Below are 12,604 nucleotides of genomic sequence, written 5' to 3'. Positions count from 1 at the left end.
AATAGACAGATGTACAAACAAAATTCACCTTTAGTTTATAGACAGATTCATAATAAGTTCTCTGTGTTTGAACAGGATTTTCTAGCAAGTGTTACAACTAACCCTATGTCTGTAACTATGAACCCCTCCCATTGGGTCAACGTTTGCACTTCTGTCACTTATACTGTAATACACTCTTTAAAAAAGTGCTTCAAAAGATTCTTCAATGTCATAGAAGAACCTTTTTGTTCCATAAAGAACTTTTAACATCCAAAGAACTGTTCTGTTTCACAGAAACAGAAAAAGGGCCGAAAAAAGTAAGAAAGAGATGGTTCTTTAAAGCGCCTTTGGCTCAATGGGTCTTCTATGGCATCGCTGTGAAGAACCTTTTAAGCACCTTTATTGTAGTACAAGAGCAGTATGTTCTAAAAGCAAACTTTAAGTGTTCATTTGTAGCAGCTTGGCTAAAAATCTGATTAATAAGCTTAAGTATTTTAAGAATGATTAAGTGATTACCAAAAAGCGTTACGTTCTTCACCTATCATTTGACATACACAATACAATCTACCTGAAGTAAAACTGTTTATGTTACATAAATGTAACAGAATTTAAACCTGACTCACCAATCTAAAATTCGTATCCTCATCTTTTCACACATGGATGGAAACTGGAGGGAAAAACAGACTGTTAATAGATTGAATGATGGATTTGTTTGGCAGACAGTTGTTTAGTGGTGTTGGTATATGTCTCTTACTCTAATGGGTAGCGTGAGACTCTGGTTCCACTGAGGGTTGGCATTTTTCTCCAGAATCTTAGTACCGATCTATACGTATATCCAATTATATTACCATTAATATAATAGAACAGTACAATACTGATCCAGTATCTGAACAAATGAATAACAATGATGTTTTAAACCGGACATTACGTACCGATTTTCCTGCAAAGTTGATCTCCACCAGTGGATCCACAAGGTTCTTTCTATTGGACTCAAAGCCAAGAAACTGTTTCACTCCGTCCATTAGAGCATCATCCACTGTACCAGGAAGAGAGAGACGAATGACAGTCACAAACAAAAAGAAGAACAAACACATACAGACAGCGTGTTACTTACTCTGAGGAAAGTCTTCTGCTCTGTACACTCTGATAGTAAAAGTTGCTCCTCTTAGTGTAAGACCAGCTGGTCTCAACAAGTTCCCCTCAATATCCTCCTTTTCTTCCAGACCCTCTTTCTTATCCATCTAACACACACACACATTTATGAAGCATTCATGAAGCATTTATAAAAGCAAAAGTAAATTTTTTAAGAAAACGTCCCCTATTTAAATAAAACAAAATAAGAGTGGTAACCGTTTATATATCTATCACTCACTGGAGGCTCATCACCGGCAGCCAGCACACATAAGCTGGCCTTCAGATAACCCCTGGCCCCTGCCGACAGATCATCAGGGTCTGCAAGCAACAGCCATTTCCTCAGAATAGCATGTTCTGTTCGATGAAAAAAAAACTGTTGTTTAAAATGGCATGATAAAAAACACTGGAGCGTTTCCTTTATAACAATTTAGAAGAAATGTGTTTCTTTGAATCCTAAAACTGACTTTAAATGAACATGACAAATCCAGAACCAGTGATTTATATGTTCTGAAACAAATTAAAAGGGTGCAAGGCCACTTACTGTGTTCATTGTAGACCATGCCAACATCCAGCTGAGAGAAAAAACACAGAATCAGAAAAAAATGCAGAATCAGCACTATTATTAGCAAAGACAACGTTGAGAGAGAGAAAAAAACACACGAACCGAGCCAGTACAGACAACAAAAACAAAGAAATCCTGGAACTCATTGCAAATCAGATGAAACCACCAAAAAATTAAGCGATTAAAAAATACAGAAGAGATGAAGGAAAAATAAGGAAACAAAGCAAATGTACCTTGAATTCACCAATGACAGAGTCTTTGCGTAGTGACCTGGAGTCGACTGCCTTAAAATGAACATGGACAGCACGTGAGGCTTTCGCTTATGTAAAACATATTTGGATTAAGAACATTTCAGTAATAAAGATAATAATCATGGTATTAACAAAACTTACTGTTATAAATATGGGTTCATCAAAAAGATCTGAAGGTTTCTCAAAAAAGTTCAAAAAGAATGTCTGAAAAAGACAGGCTCATAATTCATATCATTGCAATACAAATATTGTGTGAGAATCTACCAGTGAAGTGGCTGAAAAAATAATATACCTCATCAAAAACAGGATTATTGCCCTTTTTGATGCGTGTTCTTTTTGTCTGGCCTCCAACCGTAACTTTGACAACAGGTTTAATGTTAACACCAGGCAGTTGTCTTCCCTCGATGATGCGCAGACGGATCTACAATCAAAATACTTATAATGAAGGAACGTTTCTATGCTTATGTAATTGCAAGCACTGAGAAATGCATGTGCTGAATTGACTACGGCATTGTGAAAGAAACTAAGAAACTTTTCTTTAAAGCGAAACATATGAGAATCCCGAAAGCAAAAACATTGTAGTTAGTAGAAACATTTTGAATTAATTCATTACAGTTAAAATCAAATTCAAATGAAGCTGTAGTTACTCTTGGATCTGCTCTAGTTTCCATTGCTCATATTAACAGAAGAATTATAGGGAAATAGCAACTTTTGCCACCACAAGATGGCAGTATGTTCAAACCAGGCAAAGAAGGAAAAAAAGGGTCTTACAAATTGCTGGTCTAGTAAGGAATTTTCATGTAACATGGACATTTAATAAGAGAGTCAAGCAATGTAAGTACATTTTGTGCGTAATAAATGAACAATATCGCGACATGTCGGAACAAACTACACTCACATTCACAACAAAGCAGAATGAAGAATAACTGGACACACAAACACACAACAAAACTAAGATTACTTATACACACCTGGAGGTCCTGTGGTTTGTTGGATAGCGGCGATTTGTTGCTCTGTCGCTTCGTTTTCTTTAGGCCATGGTTAAAGTTTGGAGGGGCTCTCTTTGGTGGTGCCGTGGGGATGCCGATGTCCTGACCCTGAGGTCCTGGGACAGGTTCAGGCTCCTCCATCACCTCCATCATAAGCATACTCTCAGTGTCCTCCTCACCCATAGTGTCCAATGAGAACACTTCGCATACACACAAAACCAACATCACACACACGTCTGTATAATAAACACAGCTGGACACAACCTTTAATGTCTAAATATGAAAATATAAAAAAAAGAAGATTATAGCAAAGAGTTATATCTTTTCAGACGAGTCATATTAATTTCATATATATTGTGTGCAGCTGGTTGAAATAAACGATAGATGTCATTGTAGATTTCATCACAGACTTTCTCCACAAATCAAATATCATTCAAATTGAGCATGAATTCCGCTACGGTATATACTGTAGTGTGCTCTGTTCATAAACAAACCTGTAACAGTGTCTAGCTCTACAGGGTTGTGTTGGGCCTCTGGCTGTGGAGGAGGCTGGAATATGGGTGCCATCCCTGGAGGAGGGATGTAGGAAACCTGCAGGGTTACCGTGGCCTGATAGAGGAAACAGAAAACATCATCATATGTGCAGTGCAATAATGTGAAATTCAAAAGCTATTACTTATCTAATAAAACCCTAATAATTGTATTCCATTTATTTCAATTGAATTAAGTTTGTAAAAAACTAAACTTCAAACAAAGATGTAACAATCTTGGGTGGGCTGAGAAAAACATGCTCCTCGCTTGAGTTGTTTTTGAGATAAGACCGGCGTCAGGGTGATACCTTATAATGTACTTTCCTGGAGTTATTTCCAGGTTTAGCTATTTCAAGAGCACACGGATGCAAAGGAGCTAAGAAAACCAACTCCACCTTTCCCTCTCCTCCTTTTTGCTTACCACCACTTAATTCTAACCTTCACACATACACAAACACACACAATGGCAGGAAACGGCTGTCATTAAGTGAGAAATGGCCTAGTAGTATTTCTTAGAAAACTCTTTCCAAACTTATAAGAAATGCAGGGGTGACATGAGTTAAATTTGGTTGACTATAGGGCGGTAAGGGCAGACGTGGGTTCTTCTATAGAGGTTGGTCTTTTCTTAGGTTCCTGTTTTAAAAACAGACTATTTATTTAGGTTTACGGGGGAATGCATTAGATCAAATCTGCCAGGATTTCATTACTAAATAGGACTTATGGAAAATAGGGCCTAAGACAGCATTGTATTTGAGTGAATGTGTGTGATTTTTTTCTTTTGAGATACCTAAAGTCAAAAGAAAAGTGATGCTTTTATTGCTCTGGACATTTCTCTAACATAAGCAGTACTGAATGCAATATGCGCACATGAAGGTCACAGACTGTGCCTGACTGTGCCTCCATCAGTCATAGTCAAAGTAAATGTAATAGAAGGGCGAATCAGCTCTGAAAACAGAGAGAGGAAGAGAGAGATGACAGAAACGCACCCCAGTAGTGTTTCTTTTGGTATCGAGCAGGGAGACAGTAAAAGTAGCTGCTAGGTTTGGAGCATTGAGCACATCACGAAGAGCCACCCGACACTCCCCTAGGAACCTGTGCAGACACATAAGGAGATTTGTTAACATCTGACATACTATTTAAAGGCCGTGGATTAACATTGCATGCCATTCAGTGCCGTTTTTTTGTAACACTTTACAATAAGATATTTGTTAACATTAGTTAATGCATTAGCTAACATGAACCAGCAATGAATAATACTTCAACAGCATTTATTAATCTTAGTTCATGTAAATTTCATCATTTACCAATACATCATTAAAATCAAATGTTGTGTATGTAAACATTAACATACCGTCAACTTACATGAATCATTGTATTGGCCTTGACTAACATTAACAAGGAATAATACATGCTAAAAATCTAAACTGTTCATTGTTAGCTAATGCATTTGTTTGTTAAAAATTTAAATAAAACTTAATTTTATACAATAAAACACTTTATTGTAAGGTGTTACTGTTTTTCTTAAAGGTGCTGATGTGTGATATTTTGGAGGATCTATAGAAAGAAATGCAATATAATATACATAACTATGTCTTTAGAGGTGTACAAAGACCTTACAAATGAAGCGTTATGTTTTTCATTACCTTAGAATGAGCTATTTCGATCTACATACACCGCAGGTCCCCTTGCATAGAATTCGCCATGTTGTTTCTTCAGTAGCACTAAACGGACAAACTGCTCTATAGACCACATTTTGTAAATACGTTATCTCCTTCGGCAAAGCAGCAAAAACTTGAAGACCTTTTTTTTCTGGTTTCTTTTGTTTATGTATATTGATATAGTACATTCTTTTATACAGAACGTATGTATGTTGTTCATCTTGTGTTGTTTCTACGTTTTTTGAAAGCAAACAGAAAACTTCTTTGTCTTGTGTCAGCCACCGTAGTGCTTTGAAAGGAAGGGGGTGGTGTGATCCGTGTGTGATCTGTTGGTTGCAAGTCACAACCCCACCGCTAGATGTCACTAATTTCACACTGCTCCTTTAAGTTAATGATGTGTACACATGAGTGAAGCATCTGACTCTGTGTGATATTTTTCAATGTCTCAGGGTGTATGGCAAAGATGAGATACAACAAACCATACTGACTCACTTCCTGTGACTGTTTCCCTCCATCCAAATTGCTCTTCCTTCCATTTTTCCATTTTTTGCCATAACTATTCTCCAGATCATTTAAGTTGTATTTTACCTTGTTTTGTGTGTTACTCATAAAACATATAAAGATAATGCTTAAAAATACACTTTTTCATGTCATATTTGTATTCATTATATGTATTTTTGTGTTTAAACCATTGACTTGCAAACTAGTTTTACTACAGCTGAGAACAATACTGAATCACATCCTATAAATATGCAAGCTTTAAATGACTGTTCTAAAAATTATTTTCCAGATCTAGGTCGTAACTTTTTTCATTTTCAAAATGGACCTAATAATAATCTTAATGGATTAATGTAATGTACAAACAGTGACATATTTGTAAACACCTAGACATGCCAAATGAACGGTGCAAATATGATTTAGTCTACCTTGTATTTCTGTAAAATTTAGTTTTAGGTTTTTATTCCATATCAGAGCAATTTGATAACATGCAGCACCATTTAAATAACTGACTTTGGGAACAATGAGGATAAAGGAATGCGTAGCACAATAAAAGTTTGTTTACCACATCCCATACTATTGCCACAAGTAATTTAAACAATGAAGCATTCTATAAATTCTTCAGCGCTCCCAACTGTATTGTTGAGCAATTTTTTGCCATGATCAGCAGGCAATTGACCTGCTATTGCGCAGTATTAAGGGGCCTTCTTGTTTGACATACACTTTGGCCACATTTACACAATGCATTTTTGAAATGTTTTTGTATGACAGCGCTGTCAAAATGATCTGCATTCACACGGATCTGAGAAAACTGATAAAAACACTGTATGCATGCCAGGCCAGTAGATGGCAGAGAAACATGAAGTGCCTGCGCAAATAAAAATAGGTTTAATCCAAAAGTGCTTTTTAATACCCCTGGTCGAGAGAGAGAGAGAGAGAGAGAGAGAGAGAGAGAGAGAGAGAGAGAGAGAGAGAAAAACTTCACCTATTTCTGCCCATCTTCTCATGGTCCTTGACAACAACATGAATCTCTGCTGCAGAATCTAAGGGCACACCCTTCAAGTCCCACTCAAAGCCCTGCGAAAAGGAAAATAAAAAATAGAATGACGGCAACTCTATTAAACACCTCATTTTGTTAAGTTTAATGTGAACCAACCTCATTCCACACTGGGTTGACATTATTTTTTATGACTTTGGTCTTCTTTTTCACCCCTGCAGAAAAAAAGATATATGTTATGGTGTATAACATATGGTACACTTCACATGTTAAAGGCGGGGTGTCTGATTTCCGAATTACGCTTGTTTAGACAATGTCGGGCTGAGTACCAAAACAACCTTTAAGCCAATCAGCTGTAAGGTGTACAGTGAACATGATGGACATTTGTCGAGCCGAGCACTGATGAAAGTTAAAGATGGGGTAGGGGTGGGTCTGTTTTGGTGATTTGAACAGCAATAGCGACTAAGAGAAATCGGACCCCGCCTTTAATAGTCATATCAATGGTGACTTCAGTCAAAAGGGGCACAGTGATGCTTAAAATGGCATTGTTGTCTTGTATTGACAGCATCATTATGTGTAAATAAAGAAATACAAATAAAAAAACCCTATGCAAAGAATGCTTTGTACCTAGGGAAATGGTCAGATGGGGGCATAAAGTGTTTCTGACATAAAATTCCACATCCCCAGTGGCCAGCGTCCAATAATAGTCATAACAATAAGTAAGAGCAACAATGGATACAAACTTCCACTTGACAAATACACATGAAAGATATGCACGGGGACTCAGATTAAGTATAATTTAGTCAGGCATTAAGTCTGTCCTCTGAAGGACACTATGGCTGGGTTTAACAGACAATTAGCTTAAGACAGGACTATGCCTTAATTAAATTAAGATATTTAAGTCACTTTAATAAAAATGCCTTGGACATATTTTAAAATATGTCAGGGTGAACATTGTCTGTGAAGAGGCCATTCATAGTTGATCAATTGTACAAACCTAAGAGTTGAGCTTTAAAGCCCTTTTGAAACAAGATTTCTATCCATGCAAACTGATAAAATGCTTATCATCCTATTCTGTCTGCAGAATTGAAGAGGTGTGAATAAAGCAAAAACAAGCATCTTTGGCATAGTGGGAAAACCCTTTTGCTAGCCTAGGCCTGATATGGACCTGAAACCCTTACACAAACCCAAAGCGTACAACAAAAGATTCAGGAGAGGGAGAAATATTTGCCTGCCATGACCTCCTAAACCAGAGTATGAAGAAAACTATTGGGAATGTGAGCATCAATCAGGTTCTGTGCGTTTTAAACACAACTAAGAAACTTAAATCGATGGATGAACTTTGAAAACTGCATGGAAACAAAACCTGAAGTAAATGTTGTAGATATATAAATAACTGGATGCCTCATTCAAGTGCTCCAGACACGTTGACGTGTCTGTCATCTTGGAACGGTCCACTGATGTTAAAATGCCACAAGACTGTGCAGGCGTGGCTTTGACTGTGTAGGCGTGGCACAGGGATTAAATTCCCCAAAAATGGGATACCCTTTTGATAGCAAAATTTTACAATTGTATTTGCCGTACTGAAATACTGAATAGATTTGTAGATAATATTATGAGGATATCATGATTATGAGTATTTTAAACAATTTTACAGTATTTGTTTACATAAGCTTCACATATTTTTTAATAATGCAAAAATGCCAAATAGACTTCTAATTTGCAAGTCGGGTATCTTCTGCCCCCCCCCCCACAATATGGAATATTACTGCTTTTTTATACTGTAACTCTCTTTTGCTATTTTCCTCTCTCTTTCACTGTTTGCATATACTGTTGCTTACTCAGAGTTCAAATTAAGAACTCTTGACAGTTAGACCAAGAGCATAGTTTGCATCTCCGAAGTCTTTATATGGAGATGGTATTTGATACGAGGCCTGAGAAAAAACACTTACTGGAGCTCTTTTTACTCCCTAACATTCACAAACAGGCCTAAACAGGAAGAAGCATGTACACACACACAATCATAATTAGGAACATGAGATCCCACAGATTAGAATGCTATTAAAGTCATTACTGGAAAGAGAAACTGGCAGCTATGCACAACTGAAGTCTAAACTGCTAAAGTATCAAGAACAAACTAAACAGAACAACAAGCAGCATGAGGAGACCTCACGATATGTGAAAATCATGTTGCAATCTCAACCCCACAAGCGGTGACCTTGTCTTTGTTCATCTCTGAATAAAGGCCAAAATGCCTGATTTTCCTTCAATTGTTAAGTGTCAGTGTTTAATGAGTGGACAGGGTGACTCAGTGTTGAGCGACAGACACCCTTCAGATAGGCTACCGAGAGGAAGTAGTACACAAAACATTACATGACAAGTTGTGGCACAATGTGTGTGGATAAAAGAGTATATTTGTCTCTGTATAGTTTGTTTGGTTTTGCCTTCTGTGTCCCATGCCTGTGTTCATTATTAGTTATTAGTCCATCCCTTGTTTCTGTCGATTACTCATTCAGTTTACCTGTGTTCAGTTTAGTCCCTCATTAGTCTTGATATTTATACCCCTGTTCTGTTCGTTCATTGTTAGCTATTATTTGTGTTGCTATGTGTTAAAATACCCTTTTTTGGGAGATTGTACGTCTCCGGTGTGCTTTTGTATACACATGTAGTACACATATTATCTCATTTTTAACACATTGTGTCATTTGAACACACCGAGTCGATTGTATGAGTTGATTGTGTGTTAAATAAATAAAAGGGGCAACACAAGGTCAAGTCAAAAGTAACATGTGTTGTCCTTGACTAGACACAGAAATGTGTTAAGTTAGGGACAGATTATGTTGTTCTTAACACAAGTGCTGGAATCTCCCCAGAAAATGTAATGCAATGAATGAATCAGCAAACATCCATAGGATTCACCCTGCCTTACTGCACAAGAAAATTACCATCTAACTGACTGTGCCAAACTGTTAGACCCCACAGATCCAAGGTTTTGATCCTGTTCACCAGTTCTTGCAGTAGGTTTCCCTGGTTATATTGCCGTTTGTTGGATCAGTGTGAATTCACCTCCAGACAGAACAACAATAATAAACATAATGTAGAATATGGACAACGTATACAATCAAATCAATACAGCGTATAAAAGCAAGTGAATACATAAAAAAAATGAATCAATCAATACAATAGAAGTCAAAGGGGACCAACAGTTTTTGGTCACCAGTGTTTTTCAAAATATGATCTTTTGTGTTTTTCAGAAAACAAATTCTTGAATCAAAAGTAAAAAATGAACAAAACAAAACAAAACCATGCAGTTCTAATTTATAAAACTTTTGACGTATAGTGTGTTAAGACTATTCCCAGTGATCTGTTAAAAAACAGAGGCAGGAACTGCATTGTTTTGTAAAGCATCCTGAAAGAGCTTTCAGCCAACAACCAAAACATGTCAAACTCAAAACACACCTTAAAGCTAAAGCATTCAAATGTACTTTTTTTTAAAGTTAGTGGTTGTTTTTAATTGTTATTTAGACATTTACATGTAATGATGAGTATGTTGTTACCATAGAAACCCAACATACAAAACATGCGAACACAAACAAGTTCCTGTACATCAGTGTGCAAGAGCAGGAAATCTGAAACAATGGGAGGAACTGTCACTCAGTTTGTGCGGGAGTCTAAAAGTAGTGAGTGTGTCATTCATTCATTCCATCATTCACAGCAAAAACCTAAACTGATAAAAAATCATGAGCTCTAGTATACATCTACATGAGGTATTATCCAGTGTTACAGTATCCTATTACTTGCTCCTGTTTTACTATTAAGGTTTGCAGTTCTAACCTTAAAAACTGAACGCTGTTCGGGCATAAGGTGGCTCTCTAAAGACTCAACAATGCAGGTGAGTGACAATTTCCAGCAGATTCTCGAAAAACTAATAGACCTCACACTGGTGTTAAATCACTGGTTTCTGGAGTTATGTCTTACCTCTAAAAGTGATGCTAGCAAGCGGGTCACTATGCCTTTCCCCCTTCTCTACATTCCTTAGGTTGGTCGCCCTCTGCAGAAAACACCTCAACATGTTGCCTTGATGCCCAAACAACTCTCCGACAGATTAGCAAGTCCAACTACCATCAGATCACTGAAGAGCCGAAGATCCTGACCAGAATAGATAAACGTGTATTCTGATCTTTAGGTCCAAAGATGAAGATGAGTGTAACCTCAGCCCCTGCAATCCTGAGAAGATCAATCTCTATTTATTTGATCATGAGCCTGAGGTGCTTAACAAATGTGTCCCTTACAATAACTCACATGCTTACCAGAGATTGTCATGTAAGAACTTACTGAGCCAGAGAAGACAATCTTAGTTTGGACCACGCTTGAAGTGACCCTGCCCATAACTCAAGAGGAAACTTAAACGTTTCCTGCTGGCCTGTTTTTTTCTTCTCATCCACATTTTAGTCTGACATGTAGGAAATAAAACCACGATAAAGGCAAAAACGATAAAAGTGCCAGTATTTCTGTAGAACACAAAATATATTATTATGAACGTTGGTAACCAAACCGCACTGGACTCCATTGACTTTCAATGTACTGACATGAAACTACTAAGACATTTCTCAAAATATATTATTTTGGTGTTTCATAGTCAAATACAGGTTTTGAATGACATACATTCCTTTTTTGGGTAAACTTTCTTACCTCTCTTATTGGCAGTAGTTCGCGTTAATAGACTCTAGGTCAATTAAAGCTTGTTACACATCAGTAGACATTTTTAGTAGAGGAGCACCACCTACTGCCATGACTTAACGGGACAGCTGAAGCTTCAATGAAAATCTCTTTCTGAGATTCCTTAATCAATCAATTACCACATTAAAAAATACTATAGTGTACTTCAGTGAAATGCAAAGTTACTGTAGTGTATTTTAGGGGCTTTTCAGCCTTTATTCCTCTACACAAAAGTGAATAATCAAAAGGGCAGTAGTGAGTGACAAAGGAAGTAAAGGATCAGGAGATGACTCAGGTAAATAAAGCGCATGTGCACAGACCACGGCTACAGCTCTAACGTTTGAGTGTTTTTAACCTTACTAGAGCACATAAAGTATACTAGTATGTTTACCACTGTTTATTAATTTAATAAAGTTAGTATATACTACAGATCACTGCAATGTACTAAAGCAATACTCAAATATAATTACCATCATAAACACTCTTTTTTTCATGTAGGATAAAAATGTTGATGTGGATTTACATTTTTTATTTAGATGCAGATTTCAACCTGCATTTCTGTATTTACCTGCCTATAATATAATAATTGTTTGTTCTGTAAATAAAGTGTTTTCAGATTTGAGAACAGGCATCTGTATTGAAAAATCTAAGCAGACATGTTTTACACTAAAACGTTGGCAACAGAGACGGTACAAAAAAGCACAAGACTAAAAATGTACTCTGAATGAATGGAATGCTCCATTATATTGATTTTTAAATCATGATTTAGCACTTTGACCTTCCCTGCTGCTCTCCGTGAGTCTGCTTATAATACGATTGCCTCATGACTTAAAGCTACGACAAGCACTCTATTGAGCAAAATAATTGTATTTCTCAAACCATAGGGTGGCCGAGAGCCTAAGTGTATTTGTGTTGCTGAGACAGACATTCATAAAAATGAGGGTAAATGCGATATTTGATTAAATCAGACTATTGCGAAATACCATCACATGTTTATTATGTTTATATGATTTTACAAGGTAGAAACTCGACTGACACACAGGTGGCCCAATGGTCCAATCCACATTTATTATGGGCCACCAAACGCTTTGAAAATAAAGCCATGAGCACCCCACACTGAACACAAGCGCTGATGACGTAGCATCTCTTAGAAACGCAGCACAGCCCTGCAGAACGATCACACACACACATATTCCATGTGCAACGGGACACCCATATATATACACACACAAGGCAGGGAGTCACTGCATCTGCTTTTCCAATAATAGCCCGCTTAATGGAATGTGG

At 37.1% G+C, this 12,604-nt stretch overlaps 1 protein-coding gene across 6 annotated transcripts in view; it reads right to left on the bottom strand.

Annotated features, from left to right (window-relative positions):
• Positions 1-12,604, bottom strand: part of dysf (dysferlin, limb girdle muscular dystrophy 2B (autosomal recessive)) — a 69,825-nt gene that overhangs the window by 56,916 nt on the left and 305 nt on the right. For 4 of the 6 annotated variants that reach the window (XM_079459147.1, XM_079459149.1, XM_079459152.1 and 1 more), the window contains exons 1-15: positions 10,577-10,975; positions 6,758-6,813; positions 6,587-6,678; positions 4,432-4,537; positions 3,410-3,524; positions 2,898-3,115; positions 2,219-2,347; positions 2,068-2,130; positions 1,909-1,959; positions 1,655-1,685; positions 1,352-1,467; positions 1,094-1,220; positions 912-1,015; positions 734-802; positions 603-646 (exon numbers count right to left, since the gene is read on the bottom strand). In XM_079459147.1, the coding sequence (XP_079315273.1) occupies positions 603-646; positions 734-802; positions 912-1,015; positions 1,094-1,220; positions 1,352-1,467; positions 1,655-1,685; positions 1,909-1,959; positions 2,068-2,130; positions 2,219-2,347; positions 2,898-3,115; positions 3,410-3,524; positions 4,432-4,537; positions 6,587-6,678; positions 6,758-6,813; positions 10,577-10,670 (1,415 nt within the window). In that variant the 5' untranslated portion in view covers positions 10,671-10,975. Of the gene's footprint in view, positions 1-602; positions 647-733; positions 803-911; positions 1,016-1,093; positions 1,221-1,351; positions 1,468-1,654; positions 1,686-1,908; positions 1,960-2,067; positions 2,131-2,218; positions 2,348-2,897; positions 3,116-3,409; positions 3,525-4,431; positions 4,538-6,586; positions 6,679-6,757; positions 6,814-10,576; positions 10,976-12,604 lie in introns of those variants that run through there. The other 2 variants (XM_079459148.1, XM_079459150.1) reach the window with 2 other exon arrangements.

Source organism: Barbatula barbatula (assembly GCF_947034865.1).
Source record: "Barbatula barbatula genome assembly, chromosome: 1".
NCBI lineage: Eukaryota > Metazoa > Chordata > Actinopteri > Cypriniformes > Nemacheilidae > Barbatula > Barbatula barbatula.
Note: the sequence above shows the minus strand (reverse complement) of the source record. Positions and strands in the feature narration are given on the sequence as shown.